This window comes from Portunus trituberculatus, chromosome 37, assembly GCF_017591435.1.
Source record: "Portunus trituberculatus isolate SZX2019 chromosome 37, ASM1759143v1, whole genome shotgun sequence".
Classification (NCBI taxonomy): Eukaryota; Metazoa; Arthropoda; class Malacostraca; order Decapoda; family Portunidae; genus Portunus; species Portunus trituberculatus.
In genome coordinates this window covers 20,020,468-20,046,130 of record NC_059291.1, presented here as the reverse complement: position 1 = coordinate 20,046,130, position 25,663 = coordinate 20,020,468, and the positions used below count along the sequence as shown (strand labels likewise).

The 25,663-nt window shown below is 35.6% G+C and overlaps 2 protein-coding genes across 2 annotated transcripts in view; one reads left to right on the top strand and one right to left on the bottom strand.

Moving 5' to 3' along the window:
* The window catches only part of LOC123514152 (LON peptidase N-terminal domain and RING finger protein 1-like), a 36,056-nt gene extending 29,077 nt beyond the window's left edge, over window positions 1-6,979 (top strand). The window contains exons 3-8 of the mRNA XM_045271801.1: window positions 1,751-2,099; window positions 3,887-4,080; window positions 4,333-4,631; window positions 4,826-4,979; window positions 5,126-5,350; window positions 5,875-6,979. Coding sequence (XP_045127736.1) covers window positions 1,751-2,099; window positions 3,887-4,080; window positions 4,333-4,631; window positions 4,826-4,979; window positions 5,126-5,350; window positions 5,875-5,991 — 1,338 coding nt within the window. The 3' untranslated portion in view covers window positions 5,992-6,979. The remainder of the gene's footprint in view (window positions 1-1,750; window positions 2,100-3,886; window positions 4,081-4,332; window positions 4,632-4,825; window positions 4,980-5,125; window positions 5,351-5,874) is intronic.
* A 298-nt stretch (window positions 6,980-7,277) lies between these two features.
* Window positions 7,278-25,663, bottom strand: part of LOC123514151 (rho GTPase-activating protein 190-like) — a 523,040-nt gene continuing 504,654 nt past the window's right edge. The window contains exons 33-35 of the mRNA XM_045271800.1: window positions 13,987-14,092; window positions 10,405-10,626; window positions 7,278-9,700 (exon numbers count right to left, since the gene is read on the bottom strand). Of these exons, the coding sequence (XP_045127735.1) occupies window positions 10,425-10,626; window positions 13,987-14,092 (308 nt within the window). The 3' untranslated portion in view covers window positions 7,278-9,700; window positions 10,405-10,424. The remainder of the gene's footprint in view (window positions 9,701-10,404; window positions 10,627-13,986; window positions 14,093-25,663) is intronic.

The window sequence follows — 25,663 nt, the reverse complement described above, 5'->3', positions numbered from 1 at the left end:
TTTTCTATTTGTCTAATTAATTGTTTCTCGTGAACAGTAAGAGCCCCAATGAGCTGTCCAAAAGTAGAGTTTGTAGCGATGTTTCGTTCCTCTTTAGGGAACATCTTCAGGTAGAATGTGGGAGCGTTGAGCGTTGAAGGGGGGGATAGAAAAGAAGTGGGAAGTGTGGCGAGTATATATCCTGTGGATCGATCACATAAAAGGTAGCTGTGATTTGGCGCAACCTGATTTGTTGGCTCACCACGTGGTCTTGTTGAGTCGGGGTGGCGATGTGATTGGGTGGTCCTGTGTTGTGGGTGGTGTGCTCGCTGTAGTGAAAGGTTGCGTTTTTTTTTTTTTTTTTTTTTTGTGTGTGTGTAGGCAATGTTTGCAGATCTTGTGTTACTAGGTTCATAACTGGTTTTTCTTGTGCTATGTATAATGATTCCAGGATAGTAGGAGGCGTGTTTCCTTGTACCGGTGGTTTTATGTGTCACGGTGTAGTGTTTTTTTATCGTTCCATTCTGTAGGTGGCAGGTGAGTCTCCTTGACAAGGTTGTTCATGTCATCCCAATATAAGTTTGAGGTCCACAGTCCTTAATTTTTCAGGTGTGTTCGTAGATAATATGGTCTTGTAGGGAAGATTTATTTGTAGCTATATTGTTCTTTGTCAGCAGCTGTGATGTTTTCTTGGTGTTGTAGTATATGATGAGTGAAATGGTATGTTCATCATATACTACAATCCACCTTCTGTCCTGTCCACAATCCCGTCCTGCACTTTAACCTGCAAGCTCCTTAATTAAGGAGCTTTCGTAATTTTGGCATGTGGCTTTTAGTACGTTATTTTGTTTATTTCTTGTATCTCCTCTTTCAATCCCTGATATATTGCACTGACCTTCTCACATTCTGCTAATCTCAGTTTCAGGTCTGTGTTTTCTGTTATCAGTCGGTCCTGTTTGTCCATTAGACTTGACATCACCTCCTTTATATACCTTGATTCTCTTTCTACGTTGATTCGCCTTCTCATATTACCTCGTTAGTCCCTGAATCCCGTGATATCCTTGTCCATAATATTATCTGTTAGTTTCCTTAGACCAACAGGAGTTTCTATGAACTGTTGGCTTTCACACGATGGCATATGTTTTGATTCCATCATACACCTGGCAGCACTACCCTGTTCCATCACTCTTTTGTTATTCTTTCTGTATATATGATCCTACACTTATTTAATTTGGAGACAGGAGAATCTATGGCCCCTTCCCCACCCCCTGTACGTACGTTTAGGCCAGTCTCCACTCCTTTTGTAGTTATTCTCTGCGAGCTGCTCAGCTGTGTGTGTGTGTATTTACCTAGTTGTAGTTTTACAGGGCCTGGGCTTTATGGCTATGCTCGTGTGGCCCCGTCTCCATATCTACACTTATCCAATCTTACTTTAAAAGTGTGCACACTCGTTGCAGACACTACTTCTTCATCTAAACTGTTCCACGTCTCAATACATCTCTGCGGGAAACTATATTTTTTAATATCTCTCAGACATCTTCCCTTTCTCAGCTTTTTACTATGCGATCTTGTGCTTCGGATGTCATATTCTTCTCTCAAGATCAGTTTCTCATTATCCACTTGGTCCATTCCGTTGATCAATTTATAGACTTGTATCAGGTCTCCTCTCTCCCTTCTTTGTTCCAAGGTTGGTAGATCCATAGTCTTTAGTCTCTCCTCATATGTCATCCCTTCAAGTTCTGGGACCATTCTTGTAGCCATTTTTTGTAGCCTCTCCAATTTTGTGTGTGTGTGTGTGTGTGTGTGTGTATTATTATGTAATATATTTAGAATAATTTTGTTGTTGCAGGCTTTCCACCGTCTGCTCATCAGACTGACTTCCAACAGAAGATACAGCATGGAGGGACGAAACAACTGCCACCATCACAGTTACTCCTGCCTCTCACCTGCACACTCTGACCCTTCCATCATTCCTGAGTCTGACTCTGGTGAGGATAGTGAGGACAGTGAGGATGGACACCAGCAGAGTCATTGTGGACCTTCTGCTCCACCTGTTGAGGAAGTGTCTCACCTCAGAAAAATTATGGATAAATTCAATCTTGAAATGGAAAGAAACAAAAGTGAGTGTTTTAGTCTTTGAGTGAAATCACAGACCAGGTTTCATAAACCCCACTGGGTTCTTATAGACATCCACCTTGTCATTGACATCTTAATTATCATTTTGAATGAGCCTGGCTATTTCACCTATCATTTTCATCATTGTTGTATATTTTTGCAAAACCAGACTTGCAGATGTTTTCTGTCCTCATCATGTATTACCATTTTATTTACTTCCAACAAGTTTGTTAGTCTCTTCTTTGTATAGCTTTAGAAAGGAACATTGCAATCACTCTTTTCTGGGTTACATACACTGTCCTACCTACCATCCAATACAGGGAGGAATTCACTCCAAGCTTAGACAATAGAGTAGTAGAAGTTCAAATGAAATTTCACCATTGTATGTATTTTGGTTATCCATTTTAGCTCAGTAGTAGTAGTAGTAGTAGTAGTAGTAGTAGTAGTAGTAATAGTTATTGTTGTTGTTGTAGTAGTAGTAGTAATAAAGTGAGACTATTGAAATCCAATCTGAGGATGATGCAGAGATAGACAAATTTATGTATGGTGATGGTAAATGGGAATAGATGCCATATATTTTGGCTAATAAGATGACACTTGAAAAACACAAGAAAAGGCCTCATCTTGTACACTAAATACAAAACCAAGGACCTTAAAATTTTCCATAAAATGCCATTATAAATCAACAACCTTACTTTACAACTTTAGTGTTTAATTAGACACAGAAAAGATTAGACACAGTAAATGAGGAATCTACAGGTATTGTTTAAGAATGAGTAAAGCAGGAGACTGCATGAATATCCTGTCAATCCTGCAAAAGCTGAATTATGTAAAGGTCTTCAAGGGATGGAATCCTAAGTGAAGCGGCAAAGGAAGGCCATTTCGACAGAATATGAATTTTTCCAGTTAGTATTGATGTTAAGAGATGAAGCTTATATATTGAAAAACAATTCAAGAATGTGATTGTCAGTGCATCTAATCAAAAGAAATATGTCATAAAGGAGATGATTGCAGCTGACAGCCTAACACATTTAGGTGGCAGTTGTTTATGTTAGAATAAACTTATCACAGCATAAAATTTTTTACCCTTTTTTCATGATAATATAAGAAAATACCTGGAAATTATTTTATGTTAGGTTCAGTTTTGTGCTTGAAGATTATGGTATCTTATTGCTGATAATACATTCAAGTTACACACTTTATTCACTGTACTAGTATGTACAATACATCACCATCTCATGTGTATAATGTTCTCACTGATTCAAATTTCAGAACAAATGGATTAGTAGTTTGGATGTCATCTTATACCACCTTTATCACCTAAACTAAAACCATTAAATTTAGATTAAAATTTTGGGGTCGTCTTATCACCCAAATGTGTGGTATGTATGTTTCACGCTGGGAGTGCCTGGTGGCTTTTTTGCAACTTACCTATTTTTTAGGTTTTTATGTTAATACATGTAGCACAAAGATTTGAAATTTGACCATGGTGAAGGAAGAAGGGCATCCCACTTCAGTAAAGTTTCTAAAGTACCAGTCCTCAGTTAGGAGGATTTATCAAGAAAAGCTAGACTTAGAGAGAGAGAGAGAGAGAGAGAGAGAGAGAGAGAGAATTTAATGTGTATATATATATATATATATATATATATATATATATATATATATATATATATATATATATATATATATATATATGGGAAAACAACTTACAGTATTTAGATTCAAAGTAGGCGTTGTTATTGGACTTTCTGAAGACTTCATAATATTGAAGTATTGTAATTTACTTTTTCAGAATCCAGTTGTGGCTATGTACGGATGGTAGAAGTACAAAATTATGATAAAAATGACTTCGAGTGCACATTGTGTTATCGTTATTTGTACCAGCCTGTCACTACCCCCTGTGGTCATTCTTTCTGTCGCACCTGTTTAGACCGTTGCCTGGATCACTCTACAAGCTGTCCACTATGTAAAACTTCAATTAAAATGGTAAGAATCTACTCTCATAGTTGATTATTGCAAGTATTAATTATTTTCTTGTCTCTAGTATATTGCAAATTTTAATGATTTTTAGACTAGTCTTCCTTGAAAATCTTTCATTTACTTCCTATGGTTTTAAAAAGTGCACCTCAGGTAACCATCTGGGCTTGCCAAAGAACTTAATCAAGTAATTCTCTGGTATGAAATCATTAATTTTAGGTGCATTGTTTATCATACACTGATATTTCTTTCCTTTTACAGTTTTTGGCTGAGAGACGAACTGCAGTAACAGAATTTGTTGAAGTTGCAATGCAAACTGTGATGGCCAGTGAATGCCGAGAAAGGAAACAGCAACATGATGAGGAGATGGACGAGTTAGCTGCAGCTGGCAAAGATTCCCAGCATGGCATCCCAATATTTATTGCCACGTTAGCCATTCCCACCATCAGCTGTCCCTTGCATGTATTTGAGCCTCGCTACAGACTCATGATCAGGCGGTGCATGGAGTCAGGCACACGGGAGTTTGGGATGTGTATGCCCATGGAAAATGCTGAAAATGGGTAGGTTGTACTTATGCAATATTACTATTCATGTATTGTTAGTATTATTTTTGAAGTTTATGACTTTGGAGAATGTTATCACAAGTATCACATGTATAGGTGCTACATACATCTTATAAAATTTCTCGTTTTATGTTTTATCTGTAACATGATGGAAGAAGGCTTATTGCACCATGTTAATCTTTATCCTACAGGTACGCAGACTCGGGTACAATGCTGGAGATACGAGACATAGAGTATACACCAGATGGCCGTTCAATCGTGAATACAGTCGGTTCCAGACGGTTCAGGATTGTCAGTAAGAGTGTAAAAGATGGCTATAACACTGCTGCTGTAGAATTCCTTCAGGTTGGTGTTTTAATTTAATCTCATATCTCCTTGTCTTAATTTTTTTCTGGAATAAATGTGGATGTTTGTTGTGTAGTTATTTGTTCTGTAATTGAAATTCTTGATGTATAAAACAAAGTAAAGAGCTTGATTTTGTTTCTCTCCAGGATGCTGTACCAACTAGTAATTTATTGGAACTACACAAACTTCATGATTGTGTACATAAGCTGGCTTCAAAATGGTATGAATCTATAGAACATTTGACAAAAAGAAGGATTCTTGTGCACTATGGCCCAATGCCTCCAGTTGAGGGTGAATATTGGACTATTCCTAATGGTCCTGCCTGGATGTGGTGGGTCATTGCAATTCTTCCACTTGATCATCGAATCCAGGTGGGTACTTTCTTTTCTGTTATGATGTTTTGGAATTTTCTCTATGTATTCAGTATTTCTGTTATTACCCCCAAGTTGGGGTCTAAAATGTGTGAAAATCTCACTCTGCAGGGCTGTCACAGATTATTGTTAATTTTTGTTGATATTGACATGAAAACTTCCTCATAACTTCATATTCAATACTTTGTAGTGATAGTGATCATATAAAAAAGGAGTATAGTCATCAGTAATTTCACTATTCTAGAAAATATTCCATACCTACATCCTTGGTTGTATGAAGATTGGCACACTGTCCATAGAAAGGTTATGAATACGTCCATTTGTGATGCAATGAAAAATACTTAGTTTAATGAAAATTTGAGGAATTATGTATTAAGTCACTAAGACTCAGTGACCTTTCACTTGGTACAAGTTTTTTTGTCTTCTACATTAAATATTCTAAAATACATTTATGGAGTGTAGTATTACTAATCTAATGATTATTTTCCGTGTAGTATTACTAATCTCATGATTATTTTCCACAGCTGTCAATTCTCAATGAAACATCATTAAAACGTCGCTTGGAGATCCTCCACAAGATAGTTCGCTGTGTCCTGGTGCAGCAGCATCCCCAACAAACACCTGCAGAAGGATCACAGTGACTAGTAGCATCTCATAAGTTTAAAAGATATTTATGCCAAAGTAATTGTTGGGTCTTTTTTCTACTTTTCTTATTGCTTTCTTTGGGAAATTCAATGTATTATTTATCTTGATCAGAAGTGAAATATTGATTACAGGGAAAATGGATTGTGTTACCCATAGTTGAATTACATGCAGCATGATGTATAGCTTATGTTTGGATTGCTATAAAATTATGTTAAACATTTGGATTATTTAAATACTGGCATTTCAGGAAATTGTTGCAGTTCTGTTATGATATTGCTATGCATGAAACTTAATTTTCTCTGTAGTTCAGTCATCTCATTCATCAATTTTACCCTGAACAACTTTGGAACAGGTAATTTCTCAGGATTGCAAGGTGTAACAGACATCAATTGTATTTATGTTTAGAATTATTTATTATGTAGTTTCTAAAGCCATGCATATTTTTTGCATGCTGATAAGAACTGCAACCTAACAATAGATACCTCATACTCCCTTGTCATGCATTGTAGAGTTCTGTGGGAAACTCTAACGACAGTTTGGGTTGTTATAAAACTATAATTTGTAACTGTAACATTCAGGGACTTGATTTATGTCATTTATATGCATCAGATAGGTTATTTTTATTTATTTATTAATTTTTATTATTCCTTAGATGTTATCTTCTTTGTTTCCATGATCTGGACTCCCAGAATCTTTTTACAAGGTTATTTTGATACAGAGGTAGTTGGCTTTTTTCATGAATTAGATGGAGTAAACTGTGTAGCTTAGGAAAGAAGGTGCTGATAGTTAAGAGAACTTTATGTGCAGCCAAAGGTTTCCTTTGGGATATCTTGGCTATTTCTATACCACTTTGTTACCAAGAGATATTTTTACATGAGCCATTGCACAAAATTTCAAGAAGCTTGCTGAAGTGACGGTGGGCTTTGGCGGTTGTGCCAAGTGGTTATTTCACTCATAATTCTGAATTACACATGTTATAAGTAATTTCATCTTTTCTTGTCCTTATGTACTGTTCTATGAAATACATTACATTTCAGTTTTATTAAGCACACATATTTCATAATTTCATCAATTTACAAAAGTTTCAAGCTGGATATAAGTAATTTCATCTTTTCTTGTCCTTATGTACTGTTCTATGAAATACATTACATTTAAGTTTTATTAAGCACATATATTTCATAATTTCATCAATTTACAAAAGTTTCAAGCTGGATGTATGATTCACCTGTAAATATACACAATTTACCTATGTACCTATTTTTTAATGACAATAGAAACAAAGTTTTAACTGCAAATGCCTTTTATTCAGTTAGTAGTATACTAATCCAAATATGCATTTTATAGTATACTACCAAAAGTTCCCTCATCATTATCCACTGTACATGGACTCTCATTCATATATGCTGTACAAGTCTGTATAGCTCCAAGACTTTATACAATGAATTAAAGAATATTTCGTGCAATTACATTTATAAATTTACATATGCAGTCGAGTGGGCAGGGCTTTGATGACTAGTATTTTACTCTTTGTTACATACTAAGGTTCCTAATTTTTTTTATCTTTACAATTTTCACAAAAGATTCAATGGTTTTTAAATTGGATGGCAAAATATGTATTATTAATCACAGTTAAAAATCAACAATTTTATTTAACTATTTCCAAACTGCAAGTCTAAGACACTGCACTCTGAAGTAACAGTTGATCAATCTTCTTCAAAATGAAGATTGACTGTATGAAGGAAATATTTCGGCTTACTTTTTTCTACACAGTGATAATGTACAAGTCAACTCTGAAGTTTATACACTCCATTGTTAAAGAATGGCAAGGAACATATTATGCAACAAACTGTACATCTGGCACTCAAAAGCAGTGCCATGATGCTGACACCAACAGGAAGGCTTTCACCAACAACCTGCATCCTGGACCTCTGCTTTGACCTATATTGTGAATAACACTGTGAAGGTGTTGCAACACTAACCACAATGGGAAGCATCCAGAAATACTAAAAAGAAAGGAGAAAAGGGATTTTTTTGGAAAGATATATCCAGACTTACCAGATGGGATGGTCCTTGATTTATGGTGTGGTGTGAGCCTCCACACGACAGATTACTACCAACTGTTGTGCTACAACTAATGAGTAGGATCACTCATGGGATCTTATTGTGGCTCCTGCTGCCACTCGACTCTGCATGACACACAGCGTAGCGCTAACTTTACACATAGTACCACTTGGCAGCCACTTGGCTAAAACACTAAACAAGGCAAAGTAACAAAATAGAATTACGGGGAGCAACTAGCAAGACGTTGAGACAAAAGATCAACACTGCATTGGCACTGCTTGCTCATTTTGCCGTAGTAACTATGGCACTATCATTCATACAGGTAATAAAGTCAGATCATACAGACTTCATGTAACTAGTCACTTATTGTACATATTCATGATTAAACAAAGTTTATTTGGTCAATTTGAGAACACATTTTTATATATAGTTCATAAAAAAAAAAAAAAAAAAATTATGAACAAACCTATACCTAATTCTTATGAACCTCTTAAAACCTAAGACATAACAGGAAATATATATATATTTATATATTTATATTTATATATGTGTATATAAAAAAATTGATTTCCTAAATTTCAATAGTCTGAATGTAGCATAATGACCAGCCAGATCAACAATCAAAATATTGATCTCTTACACCACTTGAGGTACACTGACACAACTCGATGTGCTTATGCAAGAGTTGAGGTCATACAGTGACTTCCCTTGCAATTGCAGATACATGGCAGGATATATACGTCATGAAAGAATTAAATGACGTCTTAAAATTTCCTAGTGATGATAACAAGTGGGAAGCAGCACTGCTGTTTAAATGGAATGCTTCACACTGCCAGACTCAACAGTTTGATATGTGAGCTTCTGTCCCAGCAAATTAACAAGTGCAATTATGGGCACTTCCATTGCCTAAAAAGTTTTGAACAAACTACTTAATTTAAAAAGCTTGATAAATTTACATTAATTGCCATTCTAATTAGATTGCAGCTGAAAAGGTTTATTGGTATGTCACAAAAATTATGTACAGAATTATTTCTACCACTGGTCTGAAGAGGGCAATGGAAGTGCTTTAACCCAATTCTGGCAGCAATGCACTTAGCCAGAAAAGGATACTGTACTCAGGGATTTAGTCTCAGAGTAGGGACTTGAAAATCCTACAGAAATTACCAGTCACATATCTTAAAGGAAATACAACAGAAAATAAAATTTTAGATAATAACCAAAGACAAATGATGAATGGAGATCCAAGTTTTGTGAACTATTCTCGATGATAAAGTCAACCTACAATGAGTATTCACATACAATCACAATCTTCTATGTCTTACATGAAAATGTTACATCTTTGGGTTTATCAGAAGCTCGCAAAAATAAATTTGAAGATACTAAATTCCCTCTGTAATTTGGGTAGGTGTTCTCAAGCCCCATCTGGGAACAGAAACAGATGTTCAACAATAATTCTCAAACTGTATCCAAAAACTGGAAGTGAATACTGTTTTTATCTCATCTATTATCAATGCTATACCTGCACTTTAATAAAAAACTTTAATACTATTATTTAACTAACACCATGTCAGCTACATGATAGTTTGTTAATGAATCTTCTTATCAAATGGAATATGTCACATTTAGCTTACCAATGGTGGGTATCTAAAAAAAAAAAAAAAAAAAAAAAAAAAAAAAAATATATATATATATATATATATATATATATATATATATATATATATATATATATATATATATATATATATATATATATATATATATATATAAAAATGACTTTACAATTATAAATATTACTGTAATTATCAAAAGTACAAATATAAAAATGTGATGAAATGAACTTAAAGTTCCTACTCCAAGATTTATTAGATTGACCACAATTCCACTGATAACCCATAGTTTCTTTGGTAAACTCTCTACAATAAAAAAAAAAACTTACAATTGCAACATTCAGCCATGAACTGGCAGAAAGTTCACACCAGAATTATGCAACTTGACTATATTCTCAATAAGTTATAAGCACCAGATCAAATTCATATCCTTTGAAATCAATATTGTAGCCTAGAAGTAATAAATAAGTAAAATGCCAATACATATAAAGATATCTGGTCAAGTGAGTAAACTGGGCCACAGACAGAGATAGGCCATAAGTGCCTTGGTAGAACCACAGAAAAAAGTGGCAATGAGATTCCTTGTAAATTAGAGATAAGGTGCAGCAGGAATGTAGCTGCAGGGAACGAGGGTAAAGTTTTCATGATAAACATAACCCTTTTTGTTTATCATTAGCTATATTCTTACCCAAGGCTGGTGCAACAGAGCTAAGTGTAAACAAACTAAGTTATGCTTACCAGGAAAACCCAGCTTAATATCAGACCATGACATAATCTTCTTTCCCTTGAAACAAGAAGGGAAACTGATCAATCATAGTCTGGATAATGTCTTCAATGTGTGGACGTTGAGATTCAAACTCAGCAATATCAGAGAACTGCAAAGTGTGGAGCAGGGTTGGCCACCAGCAGATGGCTAAGTTTTTGCTGTCCATGGAATTCAATTTGCAGTTTTCTGCCACCCTATTGAAATAAGGAAAATGTTCATTATAACAATCATTATCACACAATGATAAAAATCTAAATACAATTCTGTAAAAATAAATAAGACAAAAAAATAGTAAATAGACACTGTAACTTGTGAAATCCATTCTCATATTCAATAGATTTGTGAAATTCATTCTTATATTAATTGTGAGTACTGAAGAAAATATATGTGGAGCAAATATGGGAAGTGTCAACATGAATGATCTAACAAGAAAGAATAAATCTCACTTCAAGAATATAAACCATAAAAAATTACTAAATATTCTGGACTTGAAACACAGTAAACCTTTTTCTTCATTAATTCAACCATTCCAATTAAGTTTTCACCTATCACTTTCTTCCAAGTTCTTCACATAATACAATAAAACTTTCACAAGTCAGCCTTTCGTCTGAATTTAATATACATTTTATTTATCATTTTACCAGACCAACAACCCCATAACAATCCCTGGACAGAGCACCACACACAATCGTACAGACATCATTCACACTCTCACTCATGCACACAGCATTCACATTCCTAGTCCTGTTCCTGTTAGCAGCTGGTGGAAATAGATACACGTAGTTTCATAAAAACCTTTCTACACTCTAAAGTTGGCAGGGAAAATGCAAATTGCCATTTTTACTAAATTTCTATGAATCTACACCACATAGACTAAACCAATTAAATCAAGACTAAGTTTGACATAACCTACTTGTTACTAACTTCATTATAAAATATCAGAAAATTGGTATTCTATATGTCAGGATGCCATATACATTGTCAAACAACAAAAATAAATAAGAATGTATCTCAATCTGCAACTTTTGCTCAACTATGCAGAAAGTTGCAGATTAGGCTACTTATATTATAATTCTACAATCTATTCTGAATTTTTTCTTGGTTGACAAAATAAAAATTTGGTTACTTGTGTTATAGGACATCAAGTATATTACGTTCATAAAGAAGCTACTGTAGGTGAAAGTTTTTTTTCATTATTTATTTTTTTCGGATAAAAGTCTACTTAACCTGGTCTTCACTTGTACCAGCAAGCACGAGCCTCAAACATTACTCACAGATGAGCTTAATGTACTTGCAACAATTTAGTTCAAAGGAAATGGGATGTGCAAATAACAACATAAGGGAAAAAAGGAAGACTAGAGGAGACTTGTGGATAAATGATAAAAATTATATAACTATAAAAAGATATGAATATTGGTGACAAAATTTTTGAAAACACTAACATTGAAATCACATAAGTAATACTATACAGTTTTCTGGATGAAAAAGAGAAAAGTAAAAGGAAACTGAACTGAAACTTAAAAGAAATAAGTGACCAGAAACCATAAATAAGATAGTATCAGGGAGGCACCTTTGCAAAGGGTAAGCCTCTCAATCTCTAACCAGAATCAGATCCAGCAGCTTATCTTTCCAAGATGCAAAATGAGGCTTTAGAGCAATGGTTCTTAACCTTTTTATTATGAAGCCCCTCTTCGAATTTGTCCTTCCTTCCATGCCTCCCTTGCATCTATGAATACAATTTCCTCCCAGATTTTAAAGAGAAAGGCATTTTCATAAATTAATTAATTGACCATGCTCTCATTAAGTGAATGAGAAATATAACTAGAATAAATTCATACTTTTTCTTTAGGGCTCATGCCCTTCCTAAGAAAATACTGACACCCCTCTACCAGGGGCAGGAGCATGTCCCCAAGGTTTAATAAGAAACATTGCTTTAGAGGGAGAAAGGAGATCACACTAAGATCCTTAACATGCTGGAGGACTTCCCAGGGATATTTCACATAAATTAGAATTTTGATATGTTGGCAGAGGTTGAGCCTGTATAATTCTGACTTATGAAGATTTTAGTGTACTACACAGTTTATAACATGATGTTAAGAAGGGTAGTGGTTCTGGTTGAAGGTAAGGTGGTTCAATCTTTCATAATGGCATCACACCCGTAATTTTTTTTTTATTTATTTATTTTTTTGTGATCTCAAATGTAATTTATTTTCCTTGCACTTTTCTCTTTCCAAAAAGTTCTTACAATTTCTTTTGTTGCCCCACTGTTATTGTTGTCAAAAAAAGAAATCACCAATAATGTGATCTTATTTTCCAAAAGGTACAGTGGAACCTTGGTTCTTGAACTTTGGTAATTTGTTCCTGAATGCTGTTTGAATCCAAAATGTTTAAAAATCAAAGCTGCTTTCCCCATACAAATCAATGTAAAATGGATTAAGTTCCCAAACACCTATCCACCCTGTCTTAGTTGATTATGACAGATGCTCCCACTAGTAAGACAGCTGCTTCAAAACACCTGAGGTTCAGAAGTGAAGATAATCATAAAAAACTTAGCTGCTGGGTAAAGCTACTGGGAAAATGCAGTTGTGTTGTAGGGAGGTCACAGACAGAGCCATAAGATACTAAGGAGTGTTGAAAACTGTTTGTGTACATCAAGGCTCTTCAATGGGATCACTTTTAATTTACATATTCCAGAGACTGAATTACTCTGTCTCTTCAAATATTATATAAAAACAAAAGAAGAATGTATTGAAGCTATAAATCAATAATAAATGGAAGCTTTTGTTTTGTCTTTTGATATTAAAAATCAGTAATTTTGTTAAAAAACAAATTTGTTTGAATGAGAAGCTTTCAGTAACAGAAGTCTCACTGTACTGCCTTTGTAATTTATCCCCCAGTATTCATCTTTTCCCTTATCTTATTATCACTTCATTCCAAGTCCAAGGGTGTGGAATGATAACAAAATAAGAGAAAATGTGAATGCCTGAGGGAACAGGTAGATAGATTACAAAGACCATACACAGAAAATAAAGTTTAATTATTGGCAAAATTCTTTTTGACATCAGTAATACTGAAACAACAAAAGATTGGTTGGTGGAATAGTGCCAAATATTCAAATATAGATAAAGATAAAGAAATAGTTTACAGTTCTTGGAAGAGAGACAAGTATAAGAAAAAATAAGAAATATTTGAAAGAAACAATATATCAGTAAACAGTAAACAAGATTGCAGAAGGGAGGTCCTTTTTGGCCTTAAACTAAAATTAGAATGAATAGCTCTTCCTAGTATCATGTCTTCATAATAAGGTGCAAGGAGAATCTTTTGATGGAGAAAGGGGATGAATTTGAAGAGTCTGAGTCTGCCAGAGGATTTGCCATGATATTATATCATGCATGGGGACTGGCAACTGCGGTCCCTCTCTCTCTCTCTCTTTTTTGACCAGCTTTTCCCTTTTCCATAAAAGAAGTAGATTAGAATTTCAATGTTGGCAAACAATGAGCCCCTTTTATACCAATGTTTTATTGTATTCATAAAACATCAAAACTCTATCTTACCTGACAAAGTGTTGGAACAGGAATTTCAGGACTTCAAAGTTGACACGTGGTAAGCCAGTAAGCATTTCCTTTAATCTCAGTAACCTTAAACTCCTATCTCCAATGCCTGCAAAGATAAGAAACATCTCAAATTCAGAAGAAATAATGCTTTCCAAATTATGGAAATATAAATATAAACACATACAGGTGATAGAACTTTCTTGCCGTCATTCAAGATAATTGAAAAAGAAAAAAAGAAATAAAAAAAGGTAATTTTAAAACCCACAAGAGTGAATAATATTCTATATTTGATTCTGACAAACAAGGAAGAAGCAGTTAAACAACTAAAGGTTGGTGGCCAGCTACGTAATAGTGACCATAGTGAAATTAGGTACATATCAAATTAAATGGGATGAAGCTTTTAGAAACAAGAACACTAGGAAAATATCTGACCAGGAGATTTTATGAGGGATTAAGAGAATATTTACAGGGAGTTGATTGGCAAGGTGAAGGGAGGGATGATCAGGTAGGGCCCAGAATGCAGGTGAGGGAGAGAAGACTGGGTCAAAGAGGTGTGAAGTCAAAGAAGGGGAGAGTCAGAGTAATGAGATAGTGCTAAGTGGGATTTGGTCTGGGTCTGAGTCAGGTCAGACAGAAATGGGTGATGTGAGGGTGGTCAGGTAAATGTTGGTAAGGTGTAAATTACTTCCTTGATGAATTACATACAAACAGGCCAAGAAGCAGCTAACATTCCTTGTAAAAGAATAAAATCACAAAGGAATGACCTTAAGTGGATGACAGATAGATTAAAACACTACATAGGACAGAAGAGAAGTATATATAGCAGACTAAAAGCATGACGTGAGGTTTTAAGGCCACAATACAATTAATTATTTAGAACAGTGAAGAGGTTAACAAGGAAACCTAAAAGCAATTATGAGCTGAAGGTAGCCAACCAGGTAAAGATGGATCCCTAGGGATTTTTTCTGGTATGTAAGACTAAAAATAGGAAAGAAATAGGTCCCTTAAAGGCATCTAATGGGGATCTGGTTAGTTCTGGGAAGATGAGTATGATTATGAATGAGTATTTTTTAACTATCTTCACCCAGGAAAACATACAGGAAATTCTAGATAGTGAACTAATGTATAGAGCAAAGGAGAGTGAGAAGCTGACAGATATTCACATAACTAAAGAGGTGGTGGAACGGGGGACAGATCAACTAAAGAAATTCAAGTCACCAGGACCTGACAAAATATACCCAAGAATACTCATCAGTGAGCCTTTGGCAGCGGTTTTTGGTTGTCGCTAGAGCAAGGTGAGGTACTGATAATGTGGAGACAAACTAATGTTGTAGTCACATTTAAGAAGGGCGATAAAACTCTTATATCTAACTATATTTAGACTTGTCAGATTAACTTCAATTGTAGGTAAATTAATGAAGTCAATATTAGTGAAGAACATTAGGGACCATATAGACAAACATAACTTAATAAATCATTCCCAACATGGCTTTATGAAGGGAAAGTCATGCCTTACAAACTTGTTGAGTTTTATAGTAAAGTTTATAAGGAGGTGGAAAATGGTGATAATTATGACATCCTATACTTAGATTTCAGTGAATCGTTTGATAAGATACCACATCAGAGGCTCTTGAGAAAGGTTAGGGTGCATGGGATAGATGGAAAAATATTATGCTGGATAAAGTCATGGTTTAGTGATATGTGACAGAGGTAAGTAATTAACGGACCAAATTCTGAGTGGGAGTCAAGTAATTAGTGGGGTGCACAAGGATCAGTTCTAGGGATATTGTTATTTCTAACATATTAATGATTTGGATAGGTAGAGTACCTAATTAGGTCAGAATAAGATATCATCACCTTGCAGACAGATTTGAATAGGATGAACAGGTGGATAGACAAATGGCAAATGAAATTCAACATTAACAAATGCAAGATATTTAGTGTAGGAAGAAGAAATTCACACAATAGGTACAATGAGACATTGGGAGGTTTGGAAAATGAAAAAGATTTAAGGGATAGTGTACAGAGGCTAGAAATAAGGCAAATATGGTATTAGAATTCATATTAAGGAGTGTTAAAAGCAGAAACTCTGAAGTAATATTGAACATTGGTCAATCCGCATCTAGATTATGTGATACAGTTCTGGTCTTCACATTTATAGGAAGTGCAAAGGAGGATGTCTAAAAGATATAGGGATGAGGGATATTCCATATGAAGCAAGATTGAGAAAAATTTATGTTACATTCCTTAGAAAGATATAGGTTAAGAGGGGACCTGATAGAAGTATCTAGGTGGTATAAGGGTTATAACAAAAGGGGGACATGACCAAAGTTCTTAAGATCAGTAGCCAGGATAGAATCAGAAATAATGAGTTTAAGCTTGAGAAAATCAAGTTTAGGAGAGAAATAGGGAGAAACTGGTTCTCTAACAGAGTGGTTGGTGAATGGAATGGACTCAGTAATCATGTTGTTAGTGCTGAGTCAATAGGAAGCTTTAAAAGATTAGATACATTTATGGATAAAGATGATAGATGGAATTAGGTAACTTTGCTCATACAGGGTCTGCAACGTGTAGGCCTTACGGCCTCTTGCAGCTTCCCTCTTTTCTTATGTTCTTATGTAACAGCACAGATGTGTTTCAAATTTAATGCAACTAGATAAACCTAAGCAGACAAATGCTTGTGCATGCGCATGTGTGCACATCAAATGGACGTCCACACCATGCTCTGTTCTGAGATCATTCCAAGCCACCAAGAATATCTTTTGCCTAGTGTTAACTAAAGGTAAGAACTATGTTTTAGTGCTGCCTGTCAAGGTGGCAGGGTTAAAATACCAATAACATCGAAAAAGGAACAAAAAACAAAGTGAGATCCAAATTGGACGAAGGCAAGAAGTGTTTGTTTACTCCCAGTGGTAGATTTCAATTTCCTAAACATGATTTTTCAGGTTCAGACTGGAGGACAGGTTTGATGAGCGAAACACCAGAGAGAGTCAGTCTATTGAGGAGGAAGGTCATATACCTGGAGGACCTAGTGAAAGAACTAATGGCTTGGTTAAAAATAACTGAAAAGGACAATGAGATCATGAAGGCAAACAATGAAATGCTAAAGAAAAACTATGATGACCTGAAGAACAAAGTTTGTGCTTGTGAAAAGAAAATGGAAGATAATGAAGATCAAGTGAGGAAAATAAATGAAAAGCAAAATTGCTAGAAGATAGACCAGGATCAGCAGAAAGTTAGTTTTAAAAAGATTGTAGAAGAATCAGCAAAAGAAAGGGAACAGGAGGTAAAGGTAATTAAGGAAAAGGAAAATTTGGTTAGGGATACTGTGGAAAAGAAAAAATGCAGTTATCTTTAGATTAAAGGAAAAAGTTATGCTAATTAGACACGAAAGAGAAGAATATGAGAAGAAGCAGGCTGAGAAAGTAGTGATGGAGGTGAAGGATGATGAAGAGGAAGGCAAGAGATGAGTGAAGAAAATGAAGAAATCTATAGACTGGGGTAATATGAGTAGGTAAAAACATATCCATTAAAGATTAGAATAAGATTGCAAGCAGGCGCTGAGGAAATCCTGGCAGGCTCAAAGAGGCTGGGAAGGAAAGAAGCATATAAAAATGTATGGTTGAGATGCGATCTAAATGAAGAGGAAAGAGCTAAACTCAGGCAGAAATGGGAAACAGCCAAAGACAAAAACAAAACAGCAGAAGAGAGGACGAACTACTACTGGAAGGTCAGACACGAGACTGAGGAAGTAGTAAACAAGGAGGGGGAACAAAAGGGAAATATGTATCACTGTAGAAGAGGAAGAGCATTAAAAGTTCTATAGACAGACATAAATGGTATTTTAATGGCAAAAATAGAGTTGAATGATTATTTAAGAGAAAACAAGCCTGACATCATGGGATCAACTGAGACAAAATTATATGGAGGACTTGAAGCATTGGATATTGGGGAAAATAACTACAATATAAGGAAGAAGAATAGAGAAACAAAAAAAGGAGGAGTAGTGATGTTACTCGTAAAGACAGAGTTGCAGGTGGATGAAATAACATGGAGAAGGGAGTGCTGAAGTGCTGCAAATACGAGTTTAAGAATTCAAGAAGAAAAAGGGACTTTGCCGTTGTTTATGTCCCACCCAAAACAAAACCCAAAGGGAAATGAAGAATAAGGGAGCAACATACTTAATGATACCAGAAAATGTTTACTGAGACTAATTGAAAAGAGTAAAAATATAACATTGATGGGTGACTTTAACTGCAAGGAAATAGTTTTGGGAAGACCTGACAACTAAGGAGGAGGAACATCTTGGGGACAAATACTACTGAGTCTAGCAGTAGACAATATCCTAACTCAAGAATAGCACATGATTGGACTTTGTATCTATTTACTAAAGAGCCAGAGATACTCGAAAACTTGGAATATAGAAGTCCCTTTGGTAAAAATGATCATGTATTACTTGAATTCAGGCTGAAAGAAGAACTGGAAAAAAAATAGGAATGAAGACTATAAAAACAGAAAATACAATTACAGTAAAACTTACTTGGCAAAATTAAGGAAATACTTTGAACAAGCAGACTAGACTAAATTTTATATATTGGAGAAAACTGAAGGCATGTGGAAAATTTCAATGAAGAAGTATAATAGGAATAATAAAACAAGTGCCAATAGGAAAATAAACAAGCTTTTTACTATTTCCTGGCCTACAGTGCCTGTAGATTGAAGAGTATTGGGAGTGCTGTTAAGCTTTCACTCATTAGTGGTGCAGGCAATTTTATTTATAGTGGTACCCATATTAGAACATATGAACATAAGAAAAGAGGGAAGCTGCAAGAGGCCGCCAGGCCTACACGAGGCAGTCCCAGTGTACTTAATCTACCTATTTCCATCTATCTTCCCCATCCATGAATTTATCTAACCTTCTTTTAAAGCTCTCTATTGACTCAGCCCTGACTACATGACCACTGGGACCATTCCACTCATCAACCACTCTGTTTGAATACCAGTTTCTTCCCATTTCTTTCCTAAACCTGAATTTTTCAAGTTTAAACACATTATTTCTGGTTCTGTCCCCGCTACTGATCATAAGAACTACATTCATGTCCCCTTTGTTAAAACCCTTATACCACTTAAATACTTCTATCAGGTATCCTCTTAACCTAAGTCTCTCTAAGGAATGCAGATTAAGTTTTTTCAGTCTCTCTTCATAGGGAATATCCTTCATTCCCTGTATCTTTTTAGTCATCCTTCTTTGCACTGACTCCAACAGAGCTATATCCTTTCTAAAATGTGGGGACCAGAATTGTACTGCATAGTCAAGATGTGGCGTGACCAGTGCCAAGTATAATTTTAGTATTACTTCGGGACTCCTGCTTTTAACACTTGATTAGAGCCCATATCACCACCCAAGCACATCTTTGGTGTAACCACCTAGAACCTGGGTATCATGGTGACATGTAGGTAACTTTAAACCACTCGATAAATGGCAAAGAATCAAGGCAGTACGTGGTGGGATTTGAACTTATGTATTGTACAGGGTTTGAGCAGAGCTCATAGTGTCCTGTCTCCTGTCTCCATTTATCTATTTTTTTTTCTTAAAGTTATGCGCACTATGTGCTGTAACAACTTCATTATTCAATGCATTCTACTTTTCCACCATTCTGTGTGGAAAACTGTATTTTCCAATATCCTTCACACACTGCCTCATCCTGATCTTCTTTACATGTCCTCTTGTCCTTCCATCTTCTGTCATGAGTACCAGGTCTTCCTTGTCTATCTTTTCAATGCCACTGACTATCTTGTACATTGTTAATAGGTTCTCTCGTTCTCTTCTATCTTGTATGGTTGGCAGTCCCATTTCCTTCAGTTGTTCTTCAGATGTTACGTCCTTTAGTTCCGGCACCATCTTTGTAGCAATCTTCTGTATCCTTTCTAATCTTCTTGTATCCTTTTTAGAGCTTGGAGACCACACCACTACAGCATATTCCAGCCTTGGACCTTTCATGCTTGTTATGATATTTTTCATAATATCTTTGTCCATGTACAGTCAACCCTCGGCTATCGCGTTTTATTGCTATCGCGCACCCATGAAAAGCTGCTAATATTTCATCATTGCGACCTCAGTTGCCTGCTATTGCGCGCCCCGCCATGACGTCATGGAATATCTGAGCGCTCATTGGCCAAAACCGCCTTCCCGCCAAGATCAATTCGGCTATCGCGTTTTCGGCTATAGCGCGGCTATTTCGGCCCCAATTGGGCGCGATAGCCGAGGGTTAAGTGTATTGAAATACCACTCTTATATTAGTCAACATTTTATACGATAATCCAAATATCTTGCTTACGTGTTTTCCGGGGCTCAGATTTTCCAGTATAATCACTCCCAGATCTTTTTCCTTTTAGTCTTCATTATTTGTTCCTCTCCCATCAAATACTGTGGTTCCATACCAGTCTTCTTTTGCTTTTTCCTAGTTCCATTATGTGACATTTCTTGGCATTAAACTTCAATTTCCACTTCTTACTTCATTCATAGATTTTGTTTATATCTTCCTGCAACAGCAGACAGTCCTCCCTGGTTTTGATAACTCTTAGCAGCTTTGCATCATCAGCAAACAAATTAATATAACTGTTTGTCCCAATGTGAATCGTTTACATAAATCTGAAACATAATGGGGGCCAACACTGACCCTTGTGGCACTCTGCTTGTTACTTTACCCCAAGATGAGAATGTATCTCTGATCACAGTTCTCATCTCCCTATCCTTCAAATAATCTCTTGTCCATTCTAGCAAAATTCCTCACAGTCCTTCTATGTTCTCTAGTTTCCAAAGTAGTCTTCCATGAGGGACTTTATCAAAACCCTTTTTTATATCCAGGTATACTATTTTCCAAACCTGCAATAACTCTTGAGTAGAAGCTTAATAAGTTTGATACACATGACCGCCCTGTCCTGAACCCAAATTGTTTGTTCGATATGACTTGTTCCTCTTCTAGATATTTAACCCATTTTTTTTTATAATCATTTCACACAATTTCCCCAAAACACTGGTCTGTAGTTTAGTGGTTCAGTTGCCTTTCCTCCTTTAAATATCGGTACTACGTTGGCTCTTTTCCATTCTAGTGGAACATTCCCTTCATTTATTGAACTTGTAATTATTGCTCTTTACATTCTTTTAACACCCAGCCTGATAAACCATCTGGCCCCATTGCTTTTCTGACATTCAACTTGTCCAATAATCTTCAGATATCTTCTTTGTGCACTGCAATTTCCTGTAATCCTTGGCAATGCAATGTTAGGTTCTGTGAAATCTTCTGCAGTGAACACCATTTTGAGGCTCTCATTCATTATTTCATACATTTCCTTCTTTGTTTGGTATGTCTTCCCTCCATTAATTATTTTTTCTATTGTTTCCTTGTTCTTTGTTTTGCCATTTATAAACCTGTAGAAAAGTTTGGGTTCATCTTTGCATTTATTTACCACATCTTTCTCAAAGTTTCTTTCTTCTTTTCTCCTTACTCCAATATATTCATTTCTTGCATCCCTATACTGTTATTATTAATTCTCTGTTTTATGAGTTTCTTCCAACCTTTTATCTTTTGGCTTTTTAGTTGCTATGCATCTAGCATTGTACCAAGTGTGTATTTTTTTCTTAAATCTATAAAAAGGTACATACTTTTTAATCCTTCATTATATTTCTGTAAGAATATTTCATATTTTCCTTGTATTGTCTTACTGTACATATTTCTCCACTCAATATCAGCAAAAAAGATCATCAATTTTTCAAAATCCACTCTTGCATAACTTAACATCTCTCCTTTGTAGTCATCTCTACAACTTATCCTATCTTCCTCTTGTATTTGCATCACTAATGTCACATGATCACTTCTTCCCATTGAACTAAGGTATTGTATGATTGGAGGGGGCTCTGGTTTCTTTGTGAATACTACGTCAAGCAATGATGGTTCTTCTTCCCCCATGTACCTTGTTGACTCCTCCACCCACTGATCCATTGTATTAACAATAGTCAACTGTAACACTTCCTCACTCCACTGTCCAGCATTATCCATTACTTCCATCTCTCTCCAGTTTACTTTTTTTACAGTTAAAGCCTCCAACTAAAAGTATTCTTCCATCTCTTCTTATCATGTTATCTAATCACTTAATCTCTTTGCATATCTTTATTTTCTTCAGTTCCCCATGTATTTGTCTTAGGTGGTACATGTGTAACTATGATTTTTCTCTTCTTCAATTCCTGTTTTGATTGTTATTCCCATTACTTCCACTTTGTCCTCACCATATTGCACATCCTCCACACATATATTATCACGAACCATTATTAGCACTCCTCCCCCCTTTATCCTACTTGTTTCTCCTCCAGCTATATCATACAAGATCTTCTTTCTCTTTAATTACTTGCATTACAGCAAATTTTGTGTTTTCCTGAATTTCTCTCTTTACTACCTCTGAAAATTTAACTTTTTCCTCTTCCTGTTCTTGCTTCCATGCATTTCGTAGTTCCTTCAGGTTTTTTTTGCCCAATCCCATTTCTACGAAGAGTGTGCACCATACTCTTCTGGCCGAACTTCGCCTGGAAGACTCCGAGACCCTGCGACAATGGATATGCCTTCCAAAGGAACAGTATCAAGAGCTGCTACGGCTTGTGACTCCTCTTATCATGAAGGAGGATCAGGGATGCTTCTCTAGGTGCCGACATGTTTGTTTATTGATTATTGTATATATAATCACACACTGCAATGAAATATTATTACACTTAACCCATAGTTTTCCCTGCCAATTGGTAATCTTATTTGTGTAAATTACTCACCTCCTTGCACAGAAATAATTAGAATATGTAACGAATAGTATTTTTATAATTGGTCACACTTCATTTCTCCAGGTGATATGATGAGCCTACAGGACTTCCTCATACACCTGCTTACGACTTGTCTGGCATTGATGCCCATCTTAATGACTCTCTACATGACACTTGTAGACCATGACAAGTCAGACTTTGGCAAGCTCCCCTGCTCCAGTAATACTGTTGCAGATACCGTTTGTAAGTGATTTATCATTAACGTTGTCTTCTCATACTGATTAAGTCAATATTGCACAAAAAACAACAACAAAGCATGTTAGGTTAAATATGTGTTTGCAAGGTTAAAGTAATTTAACTACAAAGCACATCATGCCCAACAGTGAGTGACAAGGAAGGCCACACCAACATAATTAGCTTTTTGGGCAGCATATATATATATATATATATATATATATATATATATATATATATATATATATATATATATATATATATATATATTAAATAATAATAAGTTAATATCATTACACAGATGCTAGCACCCGTACACTTGATTCTGCTGATGACACTACCATGCAAGTGTACATGCTACCAAAACGGGTGCTGCCACTTTCTGCCCCATGCCTTGCAAGTGGAACAGGAAGAACAACCCCAGCACCAGCAGCATAATGGGTTACTAGGTAAGTAAGTGTCTTGTTACGATACATATTATAATAACTTCTTGATCGGTTTTTACTCTATAAAACAAATAATATATTAATACATTTCGTGCACTGTCAGTTTATTAAATAAGGGCCCCTAGACAGAAGTGTAGTAAAGTATATTTACTTAATAGTCTTCTTATTCTGATGAATTGAAAATTGCACAAATAATGCAATATGTTAGGTTAAATAATTACTAAGTATATGGTTACAAAAACCACGTTCAAGAAAATCATACTTATGTTCTGAACATTCTTTAGCTATATTTTGAGAAGCAGTATAACAAGTTAGAGCAACTTTCTGCACAGATTACTAATAAGTTAATATCTTTTATAGAGGCTAGCATCTGTACACTTGATACTGCTGTTGGCACTAACATGCAAGAGGACGTGGTTCCAAAACAGATGTCAATTTCTGATTGCTGCCCCTTGGATGTGGAACAGGAGGAACAACCACAGCAGCGGATTGATTTACTAGGTAAGTCTATCTTGTCGGTGTGATTGTTATTAAAATAATAGCTTGATAGATATTAAAGCAATAAATCAATAAAGTTTTACCTCTGGTCCTATGTCAGTTTATTAAATAAAGGCCTCTAGAGAGACGGGTATTAAAGTAACACTCAGTAATGTAGTCTTATCATAGTGATTTCTTCAAATATTGCTGCAAAAACAAAGCTGTACTCTAAGTTAAATATTTCTTAAGTCAAATGATCATATGGCTGGTCCATGTTTTATGTACCTATTTATTTATTTATTTACTAATTTCATTTTATTTAATTTTTTGTCACATTGACACACAAATAAAATTGTCTGGAGGACATATTCGTAATCTGGTAACAAAAATTTGATATCATATGTATCCGGCAATTAGGACATGTAGCACGCTTCTCTGAAGTTGACACAGCTCACCGTTTTCTTTCTAAAAGGGACAAATCCACTATGGTGGCAGCCAAAGTCATGTCGACGTTGCTCAAGGCAGGAGGAAATCGATGCCTGCTGCCTTGTTGAACTTAGAAAGGGAAGGGGCGTGCAAAGCCACTTGCCCACGCTAACCCGTGTTAGATAATGATTACCTACTCTGTAAATACTAATGCGTTATTATCATTACACAGATGGTATCAACCGTACACTTGATCTTGATGATGCCAAGCTCATGCAAGAGGACATACCAAAGAAGACATACAAGAGGACATACCAAAGAGGACATGCAAAACGGGAGCTGCCACTTTCTGCTCAATGCCCCTTGCAAGTGGGACAGGAAGAACAACCACAGCAGCATACTGGATTACTACGTAAGTCTGTTATCTTGTCATGTTGATTATTATTTAAGGAAATTCTTGCTATAAAGTTAAGCTATACAACAATTATTGTTTACCTTGAGTGCAAAATCAGTGTATTAATGACAAGTTTTGTAAAGTATCATTCCTAGATGTATATTTCGCATGGTGATGATCTAAGTATTGCACGAACAGAGCGTCATTTTAGGTTAAATGTAAGTCAAATGATACAACACACCACATTGTCTTATTACTAATAAGTTTATGTCATTAAACAGATGGCAGCATCCGTTCACTTGATCAAACCACAACTGTTATCGGATAGGTAAAGTAGTAGTATATATTTTTTGGCATTTCTTTGCTCTTTACACAATGAAGTTCTCATGTTAGTGTCAACTTTCTTTTGATGTCAGTAAAACGGATTGAGAGGTGAGAGTTGCAGGGGTGTGCTGGAACGTGCGAGGAGGGCGCTTGTTCTCGTTTAGAGTTGTTGTGCCTTCAGAAAGATAGAACGAATAGAAATTTTGTCCATTAGTCCATGATTTTCTATTATTGACTATTGTTTTTTATTGTTTTTACAGGTTCCAGCTTTGCTACAGCAAAAACTCGGCAAACCTTACACCGGTACCGAAATCAAATATTGAGACTGAGGAAACAACTCCAATCAAAATTGTCCAAGACTTCCTGCACATCAAAAAATCTATTTAAGAATGTCACAAAACACTTAAACCCTAAATTAGTATCATTTATGGCGTCACAAATTAAACAAGGAGATACAGTAAAGAAGAAAAAATGCTTGCATTAGCTACCTACTACACTAGTCCCAGGGCTTACAGATTTTTAGCTTCCCTTTTCACTCTACCAGCTTTTGGTACATTACACACGTGGCTA